General features: G+C 42.5%; 2 protein-coding genes across 3 annotated transcripts in view; both read left to right on the top strand.

Moving 5' to 3' along the window:
• The first annotated feature begins 9,689 nt into the window (after positions 1 to 9,689).
• usp3 (ubiquitin specific peptidase 3) lies at positions 9,690 to 19,159 on the top strand. Of its 2 annotated transcripts, none has more exons than XM_080001754.1 (15): positions 9,690 to 10,022; positions 10,404 to 10,464; positions 11,082 to 11,213; positions 11,774 to 11,857; positions 11,940 to 12,021; positions 12,548 to 12,630; positions 13,007 to 13,120; positions 13,420 to 13,533; positions 13,922 to 14,071; positions 14,639 to 14,745; positions 14,836 to 14,916; positions 15,270 to 15,388; positions 15,621 to 15,734; positions 17,042 to 17,109; positions 17,593 to 19,159. In XM_080001754.1, exons 1-15 carry the CDS (start codon positions 9,932 to 9,934, stop codon positions 18,023 to 18,025), a joined length of 1,833 nt encoding a protein of 610 aa, XP_079857880.1. In that variant the 5' UTR covers positions 9,690 to 9,931; the 3' UTR covers positions 18,026 to 19,159. The 2 variants fall into 2 exon arrangements, with proteins under 2 accessions (XP_079857880.1, XP_079857881.1); XM_080001755.1 differs by lacking the exon at positions 9,690 to 10,022 and adding an exon at positions 10,171 to 10,301.
• Positions 19,160 to 25,711: 6,552 nt separating this feature from the next.
• The window catches only part of fbxl22 (F-box and leucine-rich repeat protein 22), an 8,522-nt gene continuing 7,711 nt past the window's right edge, over positions 25,712 to 26,522 (top strand). The window contains exon 1 of the mRNA XM_080002200.1: positions 25,712 to 26,133. Within this exon, the coding sequence (XP_079858326.1) occupies positions 25,796 to 26,133 (338 nt within the window). The 5' untranslated portion in view covers positions 25,712 to 25,795. The remainder of the gene's footprint in view (positions 26,134 to 26,522) is intronic.

Below are 26,522 nucleotides of genomic sequence, written 5' to 3' on the forward strand. Positions count from 1 at the left end.
CTAAAACAGAGACAGAGATATTTTAAGAGCAAAGGTTTGTTGCCGGCAGGCCACCACTATGAGGACACCATGATGGATTCAGGCAGTCAGTGTTTCATGGATGTCTATATTTGAACAGGCTGTATCATCTGTCTCAACACAGGATATAAGTCGGATAATACCATTGCCAATTTGATCATTTTGACCTTGAAACTTGAAGGACTTACTCTTCAGGGCAGGTCTATAAACACTAAATAATAACATTTGTACTTCTAAAGTGCAGTTAAACAATAAATATTGAAATAAACAATCAGACTCTAAATAATATATAGAATTGAACAGAAATTAAGTACTGTACATTTTTGGCCTGCTGCTAGGGTACAGAGCATTACTCCTGGCCTGGGTATTGTCGCTGGGTAACACGGACTCTCCGGCACGGGGAAGGGACACAGAAGGGCCGTCCGAAGACGCCCTGGAGCCACCAGTGGGTCATCGGGCGGCCCCAGCACCAACCCTCTCCCAACTGGCTGCAGCAGCACCTAGGTGGTCCGGTGGAGGACCGGGGGAGAAGCAGCTGCAGAAACCACCACAAGCCTGCAGCTAGCTCCTGAAGGGGGGTAGGCTTCGGCCAGGTATTCTCCCTGGCCTCAGTTTGGTGTCAGGGGTATGTGGTGTGGTTTGAGCAGCCACACCTGACCTGGATCTAGTTCATTGGTGGACCCAGGATCAGAGTGGCTGTACACCTGTTTCTCGTTGGTTGGTCTAAGGAGCAACAGGTAAAACCCCCATCCCCACACTCACTCAGGAGAGGAGCCCTGTCATGACACGTAATTCCACCTAGCCCTCTCTCTACAATAAACTGTGGTTACGACCCCGTCTTATGTGTCTCTGTGCTGGAGTTCTGAACACGCCACTTGGGGCACGTGGTAGATGAAACTGCCACAATGACTATCTATTTCCCCAATGACATTTCATAATATATTTTAAGGACATTTGAATAAATGAAAAGTAGACCTATATGTATTAACGCAGGGACATTTCTTGCCAGACAACATCTCTGGATTTTTTCTTTTATGATTGGTTTGTATGCCTAATATGTAATACTATGTACAGTTAGTTTGACCACAAATGCACTTTCTTAGGGTTGTTTTTGCCCAAAGCATCTGCTAAACAACATGTGATGTCCATGCAGGAACTCTTTCTCAACAGTGTGTATCAATGCTTCCATATAAATGTGTTCATATACATTTTTGAAAAATGGTCCCTTGGTCCTTTGGTCCCTTCCATTTCCACATTATTCTGGTCTTATTGTGGTCCGTTCCACATTTTAAGACGCTCGTGACAGTTTGTACAAACACTCGATATTCAGAAATATTCTAAAATGTTTAATGAACTCTAAATTTTTTGGGATTGTGGAATCAGATTTTATTTCTTAAAGCACATAACTATATTCAGCTACACTTGAACAAGTAGGTTCAAAGACATCCTTGGTTACGGAAGGATTATGTGGCCACATTTAAATATTCATTCATTTAGATTTTTTATTGTGAAACCATAGTTTGCTGAAGAAATGCTGTTGATGCTCTTTGGATTGCACCGCTTCTGAAAGTTGGAGATGGTTCACGTGTCGTGTTTCCTGAGTTTCTGGCTGAAAATTGATGGGATCTCTTGATGGGATCTTGGTCTAGTTTGGCGTTTTACCTTTGTCTGAAAACAGCACCAGCTATAAAACTTTCATTACCGGAGACAAGTAATTCAAAAGTAAACTCAAGGCCTTGTGCTTAAAGGGTTTCAGATTTTCAGAAATGCAGCAGATTACGTTTCAGTAATCTGACCCGGCGTGAGGGACACAGGAGCCCTCTGACACAGGAGTTGCAGGTAGATTGAGGCCAAATTGGGATTTATTGACCAAATAAACATAATCAGCTGAGGAGGGCTGCAAAACAAGTGCTGGAGGAAACTTAAAAAAACTGCTCTAAAGTCTGATAAAACTAAAAATGGAATCTAAAGAACCTAACCAGGAGTTAAGATAAAGGCAACTCGACGCAGCAAACGGACCTGAGCGAATGAAACAGCAGCAAACGTACTTTATATAGAGACATGACCAAACCAAAACGACACAAGAGGGGTGAAAGAAATATCAGAAACAAAAACGATTTGACTCAAAATATTGTAAAACAAAGGACTGAATAACACAAGTGCACATGTGTACATGACTGCAAAGTAAATCCAAAAACACTCATCTATAAAAAGAGATTATTATTATTAGAGGAAATGCAAAATAAACCATCCCCCCCATGAGGTTGAACTGGATGGACTCCTCCACTGCCCTGCAGCTGTGGAGTTCTTGTCCTCTCCAGCAGGGGCAACAAACTTAAATCCCGGGAATAAAATATAAATGCTATATGAAACAAAACCGGTTTCATTATTATGTGTTTTCACCTTGCATGCGTAAAATGAATGTAGGGTGTAAAATGATCAATTTTAAACATCAGGAAAATGTAAGGCCAGTGAAAACAAACTGTGTGGGCGTGGGAGCGTCCATCACACCCATCACGTCCATGGTAAAGATGCGTTCCAGAAAGACATGAGTTCCCATTCCAGACTGAGGCCTGTTCTAGAGGACGACATGTTGAAGTTTAGTCTTGCATTATCGACATAATCCCAGTCCTCCAAACCGTGCCCCCAGCGAAGGTGTTAACCCGCACTCTGTGCTTTAAAGCCAGCTTTCCGTTAACCATAAACTCACATCAGGAAACAAAGTGGGTTCAAAGGTCAACGCTGACATAGTGACTCCCTCCCCGCGGCGGTATCGCTCTCGATCAGCTCATGTTGGACCGCACACCAGGGAGCAGCAAGATGAAATACCTCCTCATTTCTGGATTCATTTTTGCTGCTTTCCACATCAGCCATTCCGCAACTCCAGGTAGGGCTCCCTGCTGTTTCACTCATTAAACCTGCACCTGCACAGCAACACAACGGGCGTCATATCAAAACCAAATTAAAACATTTATTTAGATGCAATTTTTATGCAAAGTGCAAAGACACTGAATACACATTATAATGATATTTCAGTTTTTTTGTTTCTTTTTTTTAAATACATTTTACATTTCAGTGTCTTTGAATACACAGCAAAGACGCAAAAGGTCTCTCCCTTTAAGCCTTTCATCATGGCCACAAAGTCGCTTCCACTTTTGCATTGATATCCTTCATCGGAACATAGTCAATGTGTGCACAGTTATATAGGCGTGTAACTTTATGTTTGTGATGCTTTGAGGGGAAAACGTTCTGAACTAACTTTTTCCATATGATCTCATGCTGTGACTTGCAGCTGAAACCGACAATGACAACATTTAGGAAGTAGGAGCTATGACCAAAAGGGACCACTGCTGTAAAAATGCTATTTACATTGTTAATAATTGTGCAAAAGTGATTCCATAATTTCTGCCTTCTGAACACTGATTACTGTGTCTGAGCCTGGGTGCTTTGAGCGCCGGGAACTCACTGCAAGGCAAGCAACTTCCAACTGCAATCTGGATAATCCACCACTGTTCCCTTCTGAATGTTGGTTTATATATTCTTCTGTATTTTGCCTGAGATGGAGAAGCATTTTACTGTTGGAGCTTGAGTTGGACTTTCTCGCCTTCTGTTAGAGCTATACAGGGCGAGCCTCCTGAAAAAAACAGATTGTAAATGACACATTTTACTGCCACCATAAAAAGGAGTGTATCTATACCGTTGATGACATTAGTTGATTATTATCCATGTGTCCTTATATGGAGGAGGAGATATCTCATACCATGTCCTCTTTTTCAACAGTTTTCCACATGCACCTTGTGATTTCGTTATAATTCAATATTGCTGGGATGTGGAAACACAAAATCAATCACATTTAGACATAATTTTTTTTGTGAAACTACCATCAAAAACCTTTACAACTTGCAGAAAAGTGTTGCTATTGAAATGGTGTGGCGGGAGTGTGAGTCATATCATCCCCGGTCAAAGATGAAATATTTTCCTCCTCATCTGTTTGTCTGGGCAGAGTTCTGCGACCTTCCCCACGATGAGGGCACCGGCGCAACCATCCAGTTCTCCATATATTACGATACCAAGGAGCATATCTGCCTCCCCTTCGTATACAAAGGGGAAGGAGGGAACAACAATCGGTTTAACAACGAGAGGGAGTGTATGAGCAACTGTTCTGCCGAGGTGGAGAAAATCTACCCCGTGAACCGTGAGTTTCCTCTGAACTGAAGCATTTACACTGAAATGACATAGTCATCGACACCTGCAGATGAAAATGATGAGCCAGTTTAGGTTTTTCAAATCGCGTTAGGCGTTTGGGAATAGAGCCATAACAAGGCTTGGCTCAACTATTGGGGCCAAATTGCCCTTCATTATGACTGTAAACAGAGGACTTTGGAGCATGAAGCGACTGAGCCACAGCTTTATGGTCTTAGACATGAGGGAAAACACTACTTAGTCCAGTGGAGCTCCTCACCACCGGGTGTCTCAATCTGACTCAGTGGGCACAGTTCTGCTGAGGTTATAAAGAAGGAAATAAGGAAAGGTTCACCGCTAAGTAACACGATGCAAAGCTATACAAGGCCCACGCAGCCATCTTTAGGCTTTAAGGACGACCTGTCCATATGTCTTATATTCAGTGTACTGAAGGTATGGGCAGTATATGCAGTGATAAAGAGTACGCCCACCTCTTTCTCTGGCAATTTATAGTAAATACCACCTTCGGCCTAATATTCACTATATATAAACTATATAGGACATTAGTCCACCCTCCTCACCAACTGGACTCCTCCCAATTACTGCCCGATTATATTATACCATTTATTAAATAGGCCTCTTCAACAGTTGTTTGTTAATCTTTTTATTGTTATTGTCTGTTCGGAGGCTTAAAGGGCGTTAAGTTAAAGCAATGTGCCATCAAGTGGTGAAAAAATATTCACCACTTATTGAATTGAATGTTATTATTTAAAAGAAAATCTTCCCCGTCGTGAAAGTCATGTGTTCTTTACTTTACAGCAACCCAAGCGTGCCACTTCCCCAAAGCCAAGGGACGCTGTAAAGGCAATTATCTGCGTTTCTACTATGATTCTATTAATAAGAAGTGCAAAACATTCTTTTGGAGCGGTTGCATCGGAAATGGAAACAGATTTTTGGACCAAAAGACCTGCAACGAAACGTGTGATGGCATCCATGGTGAGCTCAACATGACATCGAGAAAATGGCGATTTTAGAGGAACACTTTACATCCTGCGTGGATCATGTTTAACAGTGAAATGTTGTATTTGTCAGATTATGGCGATACACTGGAGGAGGATGAGCCCAACACCCCAATAGGTGAGTACAAACGCAGAGAGACAGGTAGATAGATAGATAGATAGACAGACAGACAGACAGACAGACAGACAGACAGGTAGATAGATGACAGTGCAGCAGAACTATTTTATATCTCCTCTGGCCTGTGCGTCCTACTGTTTAATACAACATGATGCACTTTAAAAAATATATTGTTTTAGAATTTGAAGTATTTGTACAGATAAAGTGTGCGTGTGCGTGTGCTTGTGCGTGTGCGTGTGTGTAAGTAGCATTTTAAATGAATATTAGCAGTAATTCTGAGAGTTCTTAGTTCTGAAAATTTTGAATCTTTTCTTGCATCGAGCAGCCCTGATCTGCGGCTTGGTGTTTGGTATTATCGGAGCCATCATCCTCATCGTTGTGATTGTCCTGGTTGTAAAGTCAAAGTAAGGCCTTTTATTTTTTATTTTATTTTTTTTAAACATAATATCACTTCAAAGTGAAAGTGAAACGTAAATGTTTTCATGGCGACAACAACTTTTATTCTGTCTTGTTTTTTTAAGGAACAAACCCACAAGGGCAGGAAAGAAAGCCAAAGTGCAGAAAGAGGAATCGCCTCTCCAGGACAGAGCCATTGAGATGTCATAGAAGACCTTTGGAACCATCTCCACTCTGTGGGCGGAGACGCTGTTCGAAACGACATCGTTCCGAAGAAGAGATCAGGGTTGCAACTACCAAGAGCGGGCGTTACAAATACTTCGGTTTTACGTGGAAGCCATCATAATACACTTCTTGTCTTCTACTTATTTATGTGTGGTTTACCCCAAACACGTGCCGTGTAGAATAAGTTCCACCGGGGAGATTCCTTGATAGTCCTTATTGTATTCCTGAGAACAATGCTTGGAATATGTTTCATTTCAGTTTTTTTCTTTTCTATTATTTCAAAACATCCTGATGTAAGACAACGTGGTCCCAGCCATGTATTTATCATCTCAATACCTTGTATTTTGAGCAAGTATCCTCAATGTGATATTTCTGTAATAAATTACTTTATAAGAGAACATTTAATAAAAAACACCATCAAATTTGTTTTCACCATGCATTATTATTTTCTATGAAGTGTATTACAACCATCGGCCCGTTACGATTTGATCGATTTCCAGTACAGATCGAAATGTCAGACAATATATCAGAAAAAACTACAAATACATTTCCATTACACCAAAACGGTGCGTGGTGTCATATGTAATGTCTGCGTTACTTACTATACATCTCATTATACAAAATACAGGTTATCTGACCCACGAGAACATATAGCCGATAAAAATTTGGTTAAAAATCTAAAATATTTCTTTCTTCAAAATGTTTTTAATTTAAATTTTTTTTTTTTCACAAATGGTGAAAAATGGTTTGTTGAAAAATAGAATGCAGCGAGGTGGAGTGGCGGAGACACATATACCAGAACACACCATTCCTGAGTCATCGAGCACCTTAATTATTCAATGACATGAATTAAAGGTTGAAAAAGGACTTTGTAAACCTTATAACTTCCACATTGAAAACAAAAAAAAGGAAATATTAATATCCGGACCAATCCCCTCTCCCTGCTTCGTTGACGTGGGTTTCAGCCGCATCCGTCAGCTTGGCGTCTGGTTAGAAAGGTGGTGTCTGAACATTCCATTTGCTGATAACTTTGCTGCATTTTGGGCTCGCACGGACCTTTTCTGTGAGACGGACGCCACTTGAGCAGGTCTGGTGCAAACCTTTGATCACTTCACCTCGACCCTGCTCTGTTTCCACCACAGGGTGACATGCAGTGGTGTGGGTCTGGGGCCTCCTGACCTCACCACAGATGTACTGTTCCCATTGTCACGCCCAGACCGTATATCTCCCCGTTCTCTGTGCATTTGGTATTTCCTCTATCACGGTGATTTGCAATAACAGACCCTGCAGCTGCTTTTCGAGAAGCCTCATAGGGGAGCAAATATGTGCAGTTTACGTCCTATCTGCGGTACGCCCATCTCCTCTACCTCTGCTCCGCCGCCAAACTATAGTGGCCTCCTGAATGTGCGATCCCTCCATAATAAATCTTTTATCATTTATGGTTTTATTGTTTCTAATCATTTGGACTTTTTGACGATAACTGAGACTTGGCTGCCACCGGGGGACACTGGTGACGCTGGCGATGTTCCTGTGTTTGACGTACATCAGACGTGACCGTCAAACAGACCGGGCAGGTCTGGCACAGTGTACTCCCTTGAGTGAGGCCACGCCCCCTGACTTTAGGTTGGTCTTTTAAGTGCCATCCTGTTACTTTTGGTGATTTTATTTCCTTTGAAGTGTTAAATTTCATAATGACTGGCCCCACCCCCTTACTCTGTATCTTCATTTATAGGCCTCCTAATCTGTTTGTTTCATTTCTGAGTTTTCTGCGCTTCTATCTTTTGTTAAGCCCAGATATGACAGGTGCTCATTCTTGGTGATTTTAATATTCATGTATGATGTGAAAACAGACCTATGGTCAAAGACTGTGTTCGTCTCACTCAGTCGGTGACTGGCCCAACACATGAAAAGGGACACACACTGGACCTTGTGCTGTCATATGGTTTATGTGTTTGCATTTGTGAAATTGTGGACACATGTATATCGGATCATTTGCCTGCTTTAATTCCTGCTCCCGCCCCCTGCTCTGGGGTTAAAACGTGTGGCCCTGCACGCCGGCGGCGAGCGAGTAACCCTCGAACAACGTCGCCTTTGTCAAATATTTTCATATTTTCAAATATCTCGATGCTTTACACACGGACGGCTGCTGTGATCTCGGTGCACTAAACGCACTAAAACACCTTTAGAGCCGTGGCTGAATGACACTTCCCGGCGCTCTCAGACGTGCATGTAGCCGACGAGCAGAGAGGAAGTGGGAAAGGTCCAAGCTCCAGGTCTCTCCAGGGATTTTACGGGACTGCTTATCAGAATACCAGAGGCGTTAAAACTGCTGAACCTCGTCTCGAATCACAGTCATAGGCCTCAGGTTCTTTTCCATGCGGCCTATGCTCTTATAAACCCGTGTGATACCGCTCATATCATGCCGACGCCTACACTCTGGGATAACTTTCCGAATTTTTCTATTGATAAGATTTCTGCTCTTAGGTCTTCACTTCCCTCTTTTGCCCCTGATCGCTCCCTTTCTCCTTATTATCGGGGTCCCGCAAGGCTCCATTTTGGGCCCCGTCCTCTTTTGTTGTATATGCTGCCCTTGGGGTCCATCTTTAAGAAACACGATGTCCCCTTTTCATTGCTTTGCTAGATGACATACAAGTCTATCTGCCGATAAAAACAAAAAGCAATGATTTAATGCAGCCTCTACTGAAGTGCTTAAAAAGATATCAAAACTCGGATGGACATGAACTTCCTTAATCTCAATGAAAATAAGACTGACATAGTTATGTTTGGACGGCCTGACCAATTGGATGACTCCCATCGTATTGTTTATAAACAGCTCCTTCAAACTTGATAAACAGATTGGTTTGGTTGTCAGATACAGCTTTTTTCAGTGAGGACTTCGAGCCAAGGTCAAGGCCTGCAGTACCTCTCCTTCAAAGATTTTAGGAGAGTTTTTCGTGCTTTCATTACATCTCGGTTAGACGACGGCTGTTCTCTGTATGATGGTGTGGATCAGTCGCCTCTTGGCCGTCTGCGATCAGTACAAAACGCAGATGCTCGTCTTCTGACAGGAACAAGAAAGCGTGATCGTATCACACCGGTACCAGCCTCCCTCCGCTGGCTTCCTGCCCGTTTCTGGATTGATTTTAAGATCCTGCTGCTTGTTTTGAAGGCGCTTAATGGGCTGGCGCCAGGTTATCCAGCAGAGCTGCCGCATCGTCACGCTGCAGTTGGACCACTGAGGTCGACAAACCAGACGCTGTTGGAATATTCCGAGATCCATGAAAAAGAACGGAGGCGACGAGCCGCTGCGTTGGCCGCCCCCAAACTGCGGATTAGCTTCCTATTAACGTAGGATCTGCACAGACGCTTTTAAATCACTATTGAATTCGACTAATATTCCCGTCGGCTTTGATTTCAAGTTGACCTTTACACCCTGACTGCATCTACTGGTGGGCTGCAGTTTTTACATCATTTTTATTTATTTTTTTACTATTATTTTAGTACTTTATCTGATGTCTATTGTTTTCTTTTCTTTTGTCTTCATTTGTATTTTGTTTCTGTTTTAAGCCCGTCCAGCACGTTTTAAAGGTGCCATGGAAGTAAACTTTGACTTTTACCGCGCAGTGTGGACCCGCGTTAAACCCCCACGTCACTTCCGCTCTTTTCATTCCAACTTCCGGCAGGCTAACAGTCGTCAGAATGCTGTCTGCGTGAACAGCGTTGCTAGCAAGCGCGGCTAGTGCAGCTACATGTAGCATGAGCTACGGAAAACACCCCGTGTTGTTCTGAGCCTCAGCGCTTCCATTTCACATTAAATATATTATCGTTATTGTTATTATTATTGTATTATATTTCTACACATCTGGTCGGCTGTGAAATGTACCGTTCGGCACGTTGAACTCGCAGTGGTTAAACGCGTGTTGCTATGCGCCACCAACTAGATTATTAACTAGTAACTGTCCAGTGCTCATTGATGGAGTGCCCGCACATCCACTCCAACGTGGGCTTTGCCGTCGACGCTTCCCGGTTTCCGAGCGGCGCCCCGTCCTCCTGGTGCTGCAGCGGTGAGACACATAGCGGTGTTCGGGTGTTTACTGGACGGGATGAAAGTTGAACAGGTCACCACTTCGCCCGGGTCCGTGTGACTGGTGATGATGGAGGATGTTGGAGGATGTTGACTCAACAGAATCCTTCCACCAGATCATAATTTACTAGTGTGGCAATCCGTAAGATTATTTTCTTTAATAAAAACAAAAATCCCATTTGATGCTCTGTGTAGCCGGAACTTTATAAGAGAGATGTGCTCCTCTATATGCTGTTTCCGTTGTTTTCTTTCCATCCAGGTAAGAATGCAAAAAGAAAACCTGATGGATTGAGAGTTTAAACCGAGATGCAGCTTTGGAACCCGGTGTCTAATCTCGTTTTGCATCTGTTTTTGTTTCCAGTTTGCAGATCTAACAAAAGCCCCTGGGTTTGCCTCACCTGCCTGATGGTGCACTGTGGAAGGCAAGTGCTTCTGGTCACATGCACGGCTCAAACGTATTTGAATGTACAAGAACATATATTTAAATGGTGCATAACCATCTCAAGAACTGTTTAATGACTTTTGGGATATCTGCGGCTCCTTTGCAAAGCCTTACAATATATTGTTGTTCTGTGTCAGTCATATTTTTGATGTTATGAAAGCCTAAGCCTGCTGCTGAACCTGACACTTGCCTTCAAACTTGCCTGTAGAGAGAGATCCCAGACAATCTTCGTACTTACCTGAAGTTCTGTGGATAAAAGTGGTGCTTCTATTCATTCCGGCTCCTTATCACGGACTTTGCTATCTGACCTGAAGGAAACCTTTCTGATAACAGTTCATAGAATCATCTTGTTCATACCCTGCCATGTTTCGACCTAGTACTTGCCCTGGACCAGATGTACACTACTTATGTTCAGTGCTTATCTGCAATATTTTATTGAATAAGATGATTTGTCCAGAAATCAGCCATAACAGCCACCCTGGCTTTTATCTTTAGTGACCCCCCCCCCCCCCCACCAAACCCTGAGCAAGAGAATCTGAAAAAGGTTTTATTTTGTAAAAACGTACTCTGTTGTTCTTATTTGTCTTGACTGTGAAGGTATGTTAGCGGACATGCAAAGAAGCACTTTGAAGAGAACCAACCACCGTACAGCTGCCAGAAGAGCAGTGAGAAGCAGGAGAAGCCGCTGCACGTGGTGTGCATGGACTGCAGCAACTACAGCACCTTCTGGTGAGTTCACTGACACCGAACTACAGAATAAAGGGTGCTTTTCTCTAACACCTACGCAAGGCACTGATTACATTTCCTTTCATACCATGTATGCTTACAGGGTTTTCATTTTCCAGGTACTTGCAGATATGAGTAATAACATGAAGACTTTGAATAATCCTTCAATTTTCACTATGTTGTCATAATAGAGAAAAGGCTTTGTGGGTACCATAGTATTTTTTACTAGGTTTATTCCCTACTCTGTTTATATAAAATCACATTGTCAAGTTTCAGTGAGCTGTAACCTTTATAGGGATTACAACTTGCGAAAGGATCAAATTCCCTGCTAAATCTGACCCGAACAGCCACAGTTACTTTGCCTTGCCGCCAATGGCACACTCAAAATTAAGCTTTATTTTTTGAAGACATTGATTATTTTTTAGATAACTCGTCATAATGAAAATTATTAAATTATTAATATTTAGAGGTCAAATATATCGCAATTTCCACCATGCTAATTATGTTCTGTTAATTTGTGACTCAATTAATTAATTGATCTGATTTATTTTATTTTTCGATAGTTACAGATGTGACGACTTTGTTGTAAACGACACCAAACTTGGCCATGTGCAGAAGGTCAGGGACCATCTGCAAAGTTTGGAAAAGTAAGTATTGATGCGGCAATTTGTCATTGCATTAGTCACGATGTTTAGCTACAATATTCAGAATAAAACTGTTTCCCCACAGTACCTCGCTGGTCGGAGAGAGGCAGCGGAAGAGGAAACTGATGGAAAGTTCCTCTCCAAACGTCAAGGTGTTCAAAGATGATGTGAGTTCTTCTTGTTGTCATTCATCTTCGAACCAAAAGCACTTCTGTTCCTCACCCATACTATCAGGCATCTCTGTACATCAACAGAAATATAATATTAATGGTATATTTTAACGTTAAATCAAATCAGCGTTCAGTTTTTAATGTGCTGCTGATGATGACAGCACCGAGCGCTTACCTTGACACACACCTTCAACTATTTTTACTGACATGCTACATATTCTACTGACACTTAAAATGTGTGATAATGACGTTCCAGGCTGTCAGTAATCAAGTCTGCCAGTGACTGTCACGATGTCCAACACCTGAATTACTAACGTGACTAAATTTAAATACTTTTTACTGACACACAAGCATTACTCTGGCTATTATTCTCAGTGACCTCAGAGATTAAGATCCTTTAGCTTGTGTGGGATGTTGAAACATTTTAAGCTTTAAAGATGAACATAATCCAATAATTACACAAATTTCATATTTATGTAGTTTCTCATTTAAACGATAATGTCTTTGTTTTCATCCCTGTCAGGGGGGGTCCACAGCTCTGGGTGCCACAGGACTCCGTAACCTTGGCAACACGTGTTTCATGAACGCCATCCTGCAGTCCCTCAGGTGAGGCTGCTCGCTGAGGCCACAGTGTGACGTGAAGTAAACAATGGAAAAACCCAGTTCACGCAAATAGCTGGTTCCCCTGGAGTAATGAGTGTCATAGATGGCAGCATATTAACAACTTTTCCCCCCCAGAGACTGATGCATGTGTTCCAAAAATATATTCACATTTTGTGCATCAGACCATAAGGTTCTTACTCCTCGCTGAAGGTATAGGAGGCTTCCTTGTATGTCCTGCTCTGAAGTACTTTCACTCTACGTCAAACTTTCAGAGATATTCTCAGATAAAGGAGCTGAAGGCAGTTACTCAGTTTGTTTCTCAAAACTTTGTTTTAAGTTGTTCATACTGTTTGCTCATTGGTGTTTCTTTTTTTAACAGCAACATCGAGCAGTTCAGCGGTTATTTCAAAGGTTTACCAGCGGTGGCGCTGCGCAGCGGGAAGACAGCCGGACGGAGGATGTACCACACCCGCAGCCAAGGGGACAGCAGTGTGTAAGGTCCTCTTCTGGAGGCTGGGGAATGGAATGTTCGCAACATTGATTGAAAATATGAGCAGTCAACTTAAGTCCTTAAAAGGGCAATGTTCAATAAGTGCACAGGGTGACAATCTGTAGTACTGGCAGGGTAGTTTTATTTATTTTAGGTTTTGACTGAGAAAGCTTCAAGCCATTTCAGGCAGGCAACAGCCTATTTCTATTCACCATACGCCCCTGGAACACTATAAATTAAGTGTCCAGAGTTGGTCTGCTTTCCTGCGGTGGGGTGTGATGGTGAGGCTTCTCTCTGAACAGGTCTCTGGTGGAGGAGCTGAGGAAGACCTTGTGCTCTCTCTGGCAGGGAAACCAGACGGCCTTCAGCCCAGACTCCTTGTTTTACGCCATATGGAAGATCATGCCGAGCTTCAGGTACAGGACCTCGTTTATTTTCACCACTTTGTACTTGTGGGTTTTACTGTGGTAATTATGCTGTTTTAAGTGGTAATCCATAAGATTTTATTTTTTTCAATCCCATATTAGATATTTATCTCATTTATTTAGCTGGCACCTTATAAGGAACAGCCATTTGATGTATGTGGGTGGTGCATGTCCTCTATACAGTGACTTCCACAGTATTCAGACCACTTCACTTTTTTGTGCAAAATTTGTATAATAATAATACTTTCTGAAGCCGCTGTATGTTGTTGGTAGCATTTGCACTTCTAGTGAAATGTGGATAATAACTACATCTGATGGCCCATTTCATTGGCACGAAAATTTTTGTTTAAATGTTTACTCTTTATGTTGGTATTTTTAGGGGCTACCAACAGCAGGACGCCCATGAGTTCATGCGTTACCTGCTGGACCACCTCCACAGGGAGCTTCAGGGGAACCAGAATGGCGCAAAACCCCCTGTCTCACCTCCAGAGACGGGCAGACCAGCCACCTCAGGGCCCAAATGCTGCATGTACGACATCCTTTCTATTTTATGTAATGCGGGATGTCGTTTTTAGATGTAACTTTTGTTTACGTGTTTTTGTTTTTTTAAGGTGTAGGTACAAAATCATTTAAAATCAGATGTGGAAAATCCATGTTCAGAATGTAAAATTCCACAACTTTCACAAATTTACATAAATAATGCAACCTTGTTGAGATGCATGGTGATTTAGTTCAAGAGTTCTAATTTTTCATCTTTCTCAGAGAACCCTAAATCAAACCTGAAACATGCTTCATTCAGAGACCTATTTAAAAAATGTATTTCATTCTTTATTCATCGCCAATAAAAACAATAAAATTTTATTTATTAGTGGCTCTTTATCTGAATAGGTTCTATTTTCGTGGTTTGAGAGAGCAATGTGTTTAGGGCATATGATGCCTACATTAGGCAACATATAATTTTGTCTAGAATCAGTTGAGTTGAGTTGAGTTGAGTTGATGGACTGAGGAGGTGAAAATCCTGTTGGGAACTCCACAGTGGAGCAGAACGAGCCTGTTGTAGCCTGAGTCTAGAATCGCCTATCTTTGTTTGTTTCAGAAATGGGATCACCACTGTGGTCACATCAGTGTTCGGCGGCATTCTGCAGAATGAAGTCAACTGCCTGATCTGCGGGACAGAATCGCAGAAGTTTGACCCGTTTCTCGGTAAGAGGCGTCGCTGCTCTCTGCACTACCCAGCGGACGTTGTTCTGTCCGGGACGAGGTTTGAGCTCAAATTCTCCTGTTTCCTTTCAGATCTGTCCCTGGACATTCCTAGTCAGTTCAGACACAAGAAAAACAAAGATCAGGAACCTGGACCCACGTGCACGCTACAAGGTAAGCTGCAGTACACCATTTGTTTTAGTGATGAGGGAAACTCTGCCTGAATGCAATTATTTTATCTCATTTATCATCATATATGTAAAACTCATAAATACAGTCTTGAACAATGTATGCATGAAACAAACAGGTGTGTTATGTTGGTTGGTTTAGCTACTACTCAAAATACATTTCTATGCTAAAATGGTTCCGAAATAATAATTTAATGCCAGTTTTGCTTTTCTCATGGTTTACAGAGAATGTCCATTGGTTTGTAGTTCATGTCATTTTTTGAAGTGGGTTTGGAAACACTGCACTAGAGGGCAGCAGAACTACAGCAGTTTTTAAAGGTGCGGTGGTTTTGAATCCAGACTGCCTGCGGAGCTTCACGGACCTGGAGGAGCTCGATGAGACGGAGCTCTACCTGTGTCACAGCTGTAAGAAGCGACAGAAATCCACAAAGAAGTTCTGGATCCAGAAGCTGCCGAAGGTGGGACATGAGCCCCAGCTGCTGTTTTACTACAAGTGTAAACTTGTAGTGTGTCTGGATTATTAAAGTCTTGAATGAAGGACTGAGTTAAATCATATTGAATCTTACATGTGATGGCGATAGCTAACGGAATTAATTTAGAATGGGGACGTGGGAGGTGAATATGTAAGAATGTACAACGTTTGAATTTGTTTTTGTGACAAAACATTTTTGAAAATGATGTTTGTTCCAGGTTCTGTGTCTCCACCTCAAGCGCTTCCACTGGACGGCGTTCCTGAGGAACAAGGTGGACACGTACGTGGAGTTCCCACTGCGAGACCTGGACATGAGGGGCTTCCTGCTGGAGGTAAAACCAAGCTCCAAAACAACACCTTGGTTTAGAGCCTGAAGGGTTTCATGATGTGGCTCAGACTGTTGGTTGTCATATATTAATTACTGCTTTAATAATATAACCTTTGGCGCCGGATGATGGAGCCAAATACACCTGTTGTTTCTCTCAACATCAGACATACAATCATTGTCAAAACTGTAATCTCCATCCGGGAATGGATAAAATATCAATCTATTTAAATCATAAAATATGTTGTGAGAAATGTTGTGTTTATATGCAGAAAATGAAAATGGCTGCTCCACGATGTGCTCGTTATGGGCACCCACTGTGAAATGTATATTCTCATTTCTTATGTCTTTATCTTGTTTTAGATTTTTATTCTCTGCTTTTATTATTCTTTGTTTTTTGACTTGCCCTTGTGTTTGAAATGTGCTTCACAAATTAACCAGCCGTCCTTTTAATAAAGATATGATGTAGGCAGCTTATGATGAATAGTAACTATTGGATAAACGTAGACCTAATCTGGAACGTTGTAATGGGATATTAATGTTTTATAGTGGAACCAAAAAGAAACAGTCGTCAAGGTGCCACGGGCAGGAAGGAGATGCCGGACGCTGGTTGTGGGTTCTAATCCTTCCTTTGCGTCGCGCTCCCTGGGGTGTGGTCAGTCACATCAGTCGGGCCCGTCTCTGCTTCAGGACTTGAAATGTGTGCTGCTCAAGGTGTCCTGGAACGGGAGCTGAACCAGCAGCCCCTCGTGCGCTTCTCCAGGGTTTCACCAGGATGTGTGTTTAAATCCTGGATGACCTGAGCTGAGAACCAGTCCTGTACGTACAGACTGATGCTGCCGCGTCCAGAATATACATCAAATGGTAAAAGTGCAGAAAGCATCAGGGTGACGGACACTGAGGGTCAGAGCGGTTCCTGCCGTGCTGCGGCAAAAACCAAACAAGCTTCTGTTTTGGGGCGCACAGCTCTTTGGGTCCTGCGGCTGCACGGCCACCGCTCAAGTGCACATTTCAGACGGTTGAAAACAGTTGTTCCGTGTGTGGAGACGTCAGATTAATTTGGGGGAAGGCCGAGCAGTGAGCACCGACACGACGGACCGTTAGGCTGAACGTCAAAGTGAAAGTGAGACAGACGAGCACGAGGAATGTGCCGATTAGTCAACTCCGCCACAGTCATGTGACAAGTTATGAACTAGGCAGTCGTGTCTTTGAGCTCAGGTTCTGATGGAATCCTGTTACAACACGGGATGAAAATAAAAAGTAGAGTATTGAAATGATTTTATTATAATCATCGGTTCATTCTCCTGTTTGCAGCCAGGGAACCTGTCGCCAGGCGGCCGCCTCTACGACCTGGCTGCCGTGGTGGTGCATCATGGATCTGGGTGAGTCACCTTTTCACCGTCCGAGACCCCTCCCCCCCACCCCCACCCCCACGTTGGAGCTTCAGCGCGGAGCTTGTAAGCGAAGGCAAAATATAATCGTTGCACTCGTATTTTTTTTAAACTCTTGTTTTGTTCCGGAGAAACTCAAGGAGGAAATATGTTGCAATGTTTTCTGCTACACAGCTGTTGGAGGTACAAGCCCTTGTTAACCTGGAAACATGCGGATAAACAACTGAGGGTCATTATTACATTGTCATTTATTTTGGGGCCCAAAGAAATAAATTGCGTGGACACAGTTTTGGCCCACGAGCCACATGTTTCCCCACACTAGATCCTCAGGGCATCAGCCTGGCGACTAACAGAAAACAACATGAACAGAGAGTCGGCTGCTTCCTCATCGCCCAGCAGGTGGCAGCACTGCTCTGCCGCTGCCTGATCAGACCTGGATCCGTTGAACGCCCTAAATGTCCTCCGTGTCCACAGGGTCGGATCGGGTCACTACACCGCGTACGGCGTGCACGAGGGACGCTGGTTCCACTTCAATGACAGCACGGTGACAGCGGCCGCCGAGGAGACGGTGAGGAAGGCCAAAGCCTACATTCTCTTCTACGTGGAGAAGACCACCGACAAGGCCGCGTCGCCCAGCGCGGCCCCCAGCCGAAGGCCGGCGGACACCCCGCCCGCCGCGGACGCTGGGGGTCCTCTGAAGGTGGAGGCGGACTCTGTCGCGGCGGCCTCCCACGGTGTGACTCTGGACACTCCAGGCACAGATGAGGGCGCGGTCGAGGACGAAGCTGTGACGGACGTGGCCCCCCTGGGAAAGGTGGCGACGGACGGGGATCGATCGGGTGGAGGCTTCCTGGACGGAGCCGCTTCCACCAGCGAGAGCCAAACTTTACAACACGCTTCGCTATAACGCCTTTGGAAGGGGGGAACCTCCGATTCTCATTCCACTGCTGCCTCATTATGATGTTTTAATACTTCATTCCTTTTAATTCTGGAGTAATTGAATATAAATGTTTTTTTTACTACCTTTTACAAATGGAAATCTCTTGTATAATGAGCTGCTTGATATTTTGCCTAGTGCGGCGTTTCCTCTCGATTTGTCTTTTTTTTTAATGTAAGTTGAGTCTGTAGAGTTCAGAGTCGGTCATTTCAGGTCAGAGTTGGAAAACTCCAGGTTCGGATGATAAAGGTCCTGCCGTGTTTTTTCTCCAACTGATTTCACTCCCAGCTGACTGCACCTCTGCTTTGTGATGGTTCGCAAATCGACGTGGTTGACTCCAAATCCCGGAGTGGGATTTTCCACATCTGTTTCAAATCAAACTTTGACGATTTCGTTTTCAGCTCAGAAGGAAGAAAATCAATTAGTCTCAGATTTTGAGGTGTGTTTTTTTGCTCCGTCACTTTTTCGTTTTTACTTGTTTATCCTTTTCTACACTTGAATTTCCTCTTTGAAAAATAAAGGTTGCTCTTGTTTACTTTTCTCCATGGAAGAACATTGAAGGCCTTAAGTGAACACATGTATGATTAAGAAAAATCAGTTATCATCTTTGGTGATTGAACTATAAAGTTAGTTCAATAGTACTTATAATTGATGTCTACTCTATGAAAATATTTAAATATAAAATTCAGGTAGACTCTTAATTTGCCTCAACCTCACTGAAGGCAACTCTGTAATTCACATTGTGTTTGTTGCAACCTTTCTAATATGGTTTAAAAATCCCCTTATATTTGGATGGAAACACGATTGTGGAATCATGGTTTGACAAAACGATTGCGATCTGCTCAAATAACTGATTATGTAGTAGCTCTGAACATGTTCGATGGTCGTCATCCATCCATACCTCACTCTGTGTTGACTTCCTCTGTTCAATATAACATTTTGTTTTATCTGGATTTATCTGTATCTGGGAATTTGTTCAGGTTCCAACTCCAACGTTAGAGAATTTGAGGTTCCTCAAATAGTTTTCTGTTCAATATCAGACCAGAATCCCAGACTTGATGTCACGAAAGATTTTCGATCACTTCATTAAACCACAAAACTGTATCATGTTGTGACGGTTGTTGTAATTCCTTCAGTATGATCACACTCAAAGAAAATGATTTTATAAGCAGCGTCAATGTGATGTGATAAACTGGACAACTTTAACTACTGTGTTATTTGAAAACCTCCTCTTGGTTTAAAATATTGACCTCTTTACACGTTAGAAATTTCAACCCCAGAGACGTCCTTATGCCTACTTTTAATCCCACCGCCATCAGCAGAACACACTTTGTCTAAACCACTTTGCCCTTCAAGCTACATCATTTTTAACTGCTGAAATCATTATTTTGGCCGGTGCTCATCTGTCATTTCACAGGGATAATATGGAATTACCTACATTTGAAGTGTAAACATACCTTCTAAAGCCACATTGAATGATATTTTTGCCCATAAAACTAAAGGACAGGTTGTTGTTTTTTCAACCAGGGCCTTATTAAAATGTTGGTTTTGATCATTTATAACGGTCCAGAGCACAACCTCCCTGAACGCCTTATTATTGAACTTCTCACCGTGCTTAAATGCAGTGCAATGGGCCAAACATTTAAAAAACATGTCATCTCCTTTTTGAAAACAACTAATTCACAATATTATATGAGGTTAGTGTCCTGTATACAAAAAGGAGATGTAACGTTTAAATTATTTAATTATTCATTAATATATTATTAATAAGAAGAAGAAGAAGAATTATAATAATAATGATATAGCTGCAGGCAGCAATACTGGGGTTCTATTATCAATACCAATGACAAATTTTCCGGTTCCCATGGGAACGTAACATCAGTTCATGCCGTCGCTTGTCTTTACATCATCAGCATTACGTCTAAAACGAGTTACATTTCTCTGAGTTTCCATTGAACGCAGCATCGGCTCACGTAATGACATGATGACGCGAGTTTTCTGAGTTCTGGTGACACAGAAATACTAATACAAGGATCCACTAGTGTGTTGGGATTTTATCCTAAAATGAGAAGGTGTCTGTCTACTTCCTGTCGGGTCCCTGTCTACTTCCTGTCGGGTCCCTGTCTACTTCCTGTCGGGTCCCTGTCTACTTCCTGTCGGGTCCCTGTCTACTTCCTGTCGGGTCCCTGTCTACTTCCTGTAGTCCAGAGTCCTGCCTCACGGTGTGTCTGTGGAAGGAAATGACTCCTTGTGGAAGTTGCCAACAACACGCTTCCGTTCAAACACATTCAACACTGCAGGCCCCTCACACACATTTCATCCACTTTTTAAACTTTTGGGACTAAAATAAAAGGGACACCATCGGGAGCCGTTGCTCTGGAGCTGCAAGCCAACGCCATGTGTGAGGTCACAAACAGGGAATATGTTTTGTTCTGTTTTCCACTCCTACACTTTGTGTTAGGACTGGATCCAATGCTGCAACATAAGGACACAGCACCGGGTTCCATGGAACACAATGAGTTTGTATTTACAAAAAGAGCAAAAGAATGATAATACATAATAATAATAATTATATTATCAATTAGTTCAAGTGCAAGGGGCGAGCCGGCCCCGGTGATCTAAAGCCATCGTGTTCAACACAAACACGGTCGGTAAACACCTCAGCGCACGTTCATTAGAATGTTGGATCACAGAAGCCGTTTTCTTGGCAATTCTGGTACTGCAATAAAATATCTTCCTAGAACATTATGTTTTATTTCACCAGATGTTTTCATGTCCTGATAAAGGCTGGTTCCTTTTGTCGAGGTTTCCGAGTATTTTAGTCTTTTTAATTATCAGTAATGGAATAAACCTTTATGTAATAATGGAAACACATCTGGCTTTGACTATGAAGTATAACATCTAAATTACAGGACCATTCATGTGTAATTTGGCTTAATATCTAAGTAGTAATACAAATGTATGCTGGGATGTGCAGGTGGATATAGACGCTGAGGCAGAGTTCTCACTCTGATCTCTATTTAAACTCAGAACCGTTGTCGGTGTTTTTAGTGTCATTTTACACCCAAATACAACAAACCCTACAAACGATGCAAGATGCAACGTCTGTACGGTTTCCAGGACTAATGACAATCACACTGACTTGCACCGAGTAGATGAAAGAAAGACGTAACTGGCCCAGACCCTCACGCTGATCCTCCACTGCTTCACTTCTTGGTTCTCCTCAACAGGTTTAGGCAGTTTGGAGGTTGGAGTTTCCCAGCACAGAGAACGGCGGGGTACACGTTATGGATGGTGGTGTAGCAGTGTTCTCCTCTAAAACACGTGTATTTACTAAGCGGCTTGTATTTACTAAAGTGCCTGTACTTACTAAACAGCTTGTATTTACGAAACCGCTTGTATTTACTAAGCCGCTTGTATTTACTAAACCGCTTGCATTTACAAAAGTGCCTGTATTTACAAAAGTGCCTGTATTTACTAAACCACTTGTATTTACTAAGCCGCTTGTATTTACTAAACCGCTTGCATTTACTGAAGCGCTTGTATTTACAAAAGTGCCTGTATTTACTAAACCGCTTGTATTCACTAAGCCGCTTGTATTTACTAAACCGCTTGCATTTACTGAAGCGCTTGTATTTACTAAACTGCTTGTATTTACTAAACCGCTTGTATTTACTAAAGTGCTAATATTTACAAAAGTGCTTATATTTACTACACCGCTTGTATTCACTTAACCACTTGCAATTACTAAACTGCTTGTATTTACTTATCTGCTTGTATTTACTAAACGGCTTGTATTTACTAAAGCGTTTGTATTCACTAAATGGCTAGGTATTTACTAAACGGTTTGTGTTCACTAAATGGCTCGTATTTACGAAACGGTTTGTATTTATCAAAGAGCTTGTATTTGCCAAACTGCTTGTATTTACTAAATTGCTTGTATTTACTAAAGTGCTTGTATTTACTAAAGTGCTTGTATTGACTAATCCGCTTGTATTCACGTAACCACTTGTGATTACTAAACCGCTTGTATTTACTAAACCGCTTGTATTTACTGGATTGCTTGTGTTTACTAAACCGCTTGTATGTACTTCGTTTTTGTATTTACTAAACTGCTTGTATTTACTAAACCGCTTGCATTCACGAAAGTGCTTGTATTTACTAAATTGCCTGTATTTCCTAAAGTGCTTGTATTTTCAAAACTACTTGTATTTACTAAACCGTTTGTATTTCCGGAAGTGCTTGTATTTACTCCACCACTTGTATTAACTAAACCGCTTGTATTTACTGAATTGCTTTTATTTACTAAACCGCATGTATTTACTAAACCACTTGTATTTACGAGTGATTGTATTAACTTTACTACTTGTATTAACTAAATTACTTGTATTTACTTAAGTTCTTCTATTAACCGAAGTGCTTGTATTAACCAAACCGCTTGTATTTACTAAACCGCTTGTATTTACTCAACTGCTTGAATTTCGGGAGTCTGTGACTTAAATTCACTTTTTAAGATATCTTAAGCAATGTATTTACTAATCCACTTGTATTCACGTAACCACTTGTGATTACTAAGCCGCTTGTATTTACTGGATTGCTTGTATTTACTAAACCGCTTGTATGGACTTCTTTTTTGTATTTACTAAACTGCTTGTATTTACTAAACCGCTTGCATTCACGAAAGTGCTTGTATTTACTGGATTGCTTGTATTTACTAAACCGCTTGTATGGACTTCTTTTTTGTATTTACTGAGCTGCTTGTATTTACAAAACCGCTTGCATTCACAAAAGTGCTTGTATTTACTAAAGTGCTTGTATTTTCAAAACTACTTGTATTTCCGGAAGTGCTTGTATTTACTCCACCACTTGTATTTACTAAACCGCTTGTATTTACTGAATTGCTTTTATTTACTAAACCGCATGTATTTACTAAACCGCTTGTATTTACGAAACCGCTTCTATTTCCTAAACTGCTTGTCTTTACTAAACTACTTGCATTTACTAAAATGCTTCTTTTTACTTAACCACTTGTGTTTACTAAACTTATTGTATTTACTAAACCGCTTGTATTTACTAAAGTGCTTGTATTAATTTTACTTTTGTATTAACTAAATTACTTGTTTTTACTTAAGTTCTTCTATTAACCGAAGTGCTTGTATTTACCAAACCGCTTTTATTTACTAAACCGCTTGTATTTACTCAACTGGTTGAATTTTGGGAGTCTGTGACTTTAATTCACTTTTTAAGATATCTTAAGCAATGAAACACTTGCCTGTGACCAATCAGAGATCTGCAGATCTTTTTAAAGCTTTAGAACACTTTGAGATCAAGGATTTGGATCAAACTCAGAGGACGACATGTCGGAACTGACCCAAATCCCCATTTTATTCATCATGTCTGTAGGTACGTCAGTTCCATGACATCCATAGACTACTGAGTTCACTTTTTCATGGCCAGAAACAATAGGGGTCTCCGCCCCCTTCAGGGTCTGCACCCCTAGTAATAATTGGGATTTATTAGCGACTTTCATGGAACCCAAGGACACCCAAAGAAAAAGTTAACAAATTGAAGAAAACTGATCCTGGGAGATGGAGGCCTGCTAGGTACTGAGGGGTATGGAGGGACTTGTAGGTGAGGAGGAGAATATTGAATGTTTTAATACCCACTCACGGTCAATATTTGAATTGACCGGGAGCCAGTGGAGGTGAGTGAGGGTAAGGGTGATGTGCTGCCAGAGTTTTGTGCAGGTGAGAACCCTGGCAGCATAATGCTGGATATATTGGAGCCTCCCCAGGGCTATGCTGGGAACCCCAAACAGGGCTCCATTGCAGTAGTCCTGGCGGTAGGTGAGTAACGAGTGGAGGGTTTCTGCAGGAAGGGAGTCGTTGGGTTGGGGCGGAGCCTGGTGATGTTCTTGAGTCGGAAGAAGGATTTGGAGGCAGATTAGATTTAGGGCTGAAGTGAAAAAGAGGAATCCAGAATGGCAACCGGGTTGCCGACTTCTGGGGTGGATGGAGCAGCCATCAATGTTCAGGACGAAGTCCCCAACCTTCCGGTAGCTTGGGAACCACAACCACGAGCTTTGTTTTGTTGTGAGTTTCAGGAGTTACTTTTTGTATCTCCTGAAAGCAGTTGATGAGACTGGGAGGGAACTGAGTGGAGGGTTTGGTGTTGAGGTAGATTTTGGTGTCATCCGCATAGCCTTGGAAGCTGAGGCCACACTGGAGGATGATCTGAATGAGAGGTAGCATGTAAATGAAATGGAAATTGAAAGGAGGTGTCCAAAAACAGAACTGATGAACTATTTAGCTATAGGACCGGCAGCAGACAAGAGCAGTACCAGTGCTTCCCAGGTGTTCGGTCATGCAGTCCAAGAGGATGTAAATATAACCGTGAATTGAAAAGAGCCTTTTGAGATTTGGGCAGAGGAAAGGAGGAGGCTTTGTACAGGTTCTTTTTGTATTCCCTCTCCCTCCATCGATGACCATTTCCACTCACACAGACGGTGCAAACAGGAGCTCCTCTGCACACGTGACCGCCCGTCAGCCCCCTCTGTCAGGCTGGAAACTGCTCTACTGTAAGGAGCAGCTGCTGCCTGTAGCAGCTCACAGGTGGCTGTCTGCAGACCCGCTGCTCCGTCCTCATTAAAGACACAAGTGGCCTTTTCTCTCTTCTTTTTTTTGGGGGGGGTGGGGTTTGTTTTAGGTCACAGCTGCTGATAAGCTCACGTTGCCATGTGTTTGTAATGCGACAGATGAAGGCTCTGGAACAGGGCGATGTGGCTCGCAGTGAGTCACAGTACATGAAGGTCTCACATTCTCTGCAGCGGTGTTATCCTCCTCTGGCTTCCAATAACGGCCTCTCGCGCTTACCAATGACTGGAGGTGGGCGCACCTTGTGCAATGTGCACCGTGACGGATTTAGTGTCATCTCCGATGCGTCCTCGTAGCTTTGCATTCCATTTAAAAAACACACTAAGTCATTTTTCACTGTTAGGTAGAAGCAAAGCAACACTTTTATTATGCCGATTACAAATCAAAACACTTTTAATGAGAATAGCTTTTTATCTGTATAATGATAATAACCCTTATTTGGATAGCACGGTTCACATGCAACAAAGTCAAAGTGCTTTACATGAAACGGAATACAAGCCAATCAATTGTAATAATAAAGAAAAACAAGCATGTGGTAATAAATAAATATTATACTCAATTTCAGTTTTTGGTCATCAATGCATTCCGCAGCGAATGATTTTCAATCCTTATTTCTCTTGAATTATTGGTCTCAAATGACTGCTCTCGAACTCCTCAAAGCAATTCTCAAATAAATCTCAAAATAATCCTCACAATAGTTAAGGGGCCTTCTCACTCGATTAAACACATACAAATGTTGCTTCCAAAACAGTTTTATTTAAGGTGTTTCTGGGACTTTGCCCCAGATCTGTCTTGAAATTTAGGTCAAGCAATGTAAACATCTGCCTCAGACCAGCGGGCTGCCCGCTGCCCGTTAAGTGACAGATGATAAATGGATAGGCAGTGTATACTCACACACACTTCCATCTTCGACAGTCCAGGCGGCTTGTCTTCCCAAAATAGCCTCCATTCCACAGCCTTATATGTGCAGGGTTCCAGCATGTGCTGGAGGAGGCATCATGTATCTGGGCCACACAATGCCGCCTTCAGGCACATCGTTGCAGTGTGACAGCCGGCACCGCCGCTCTCCTGGAGAGGAGGCCTCACCATGCACCTCACCGAACTGAACCGCGAGTGCCTGCTGCACCTCTTCTCCTTCTTGAATAAGGACAGTCGAAGGAGTCTGTCCCTGACCTGCCGCCGGCTCCGCGGTGTCTTCCTGGATCCCTGCCTTTGGCCGCGTCTCCATTTCAGCTCGCCGTGTCAGTTGAGGAAGGATAATTTTGTGCTGGGACCCGCGCTGCGCTTCCTGACGATCTGCTGGCACTCCAGCAGGGTCCAGCAAGTGTGCAACATAGAAGACTGGATGAAGAGCTCCTTCCAGAGGGACATCTGCAGCAAGCATGCACGAGCTGTCAGCACGTTCCTGGCCCGCGTCGGCCTCATGTGAGTTGTGTCGTTCTCCACCATTTCGGGCAAAAAGGATGAAAACGTTTTCGATTATATCAGGGTCTCTCTGATACATATGAATAAAGTACTATCTCATCTCTTATCTTAACTTGTACTGATCGCGTGGCTTTGCTCCAAGTGGCTTCAATTTGGAAGACTAAACTTGTGTGTCTGTCATTCATGATCCACCTCTGGGAACCTGATACTGAAGGACTTAACCACAACTGATCAGCTCCCTTTGGGCCAAAATGTCCCTTAGGTAACAGCAGTAGATAACAGACCTGAAACATCTTGCATCAATTCCCTTGTTTTCAACTGACCCTCGGTGATGTAATAGCTGTGTTTGATTTCCATTTGTGATGAAAACGCAAAATCTGCCAGTTGAA

This window comes from Zeus faber (assembly GCF_960531495.2).
Source record: "Zeus faber genome assembly, chromosome: 6".
NCBI lineage: Eukaryota > Metazoa > Chordata > Actinopteri > Zeiformes > Zeidae > Zeus > Zeus faber.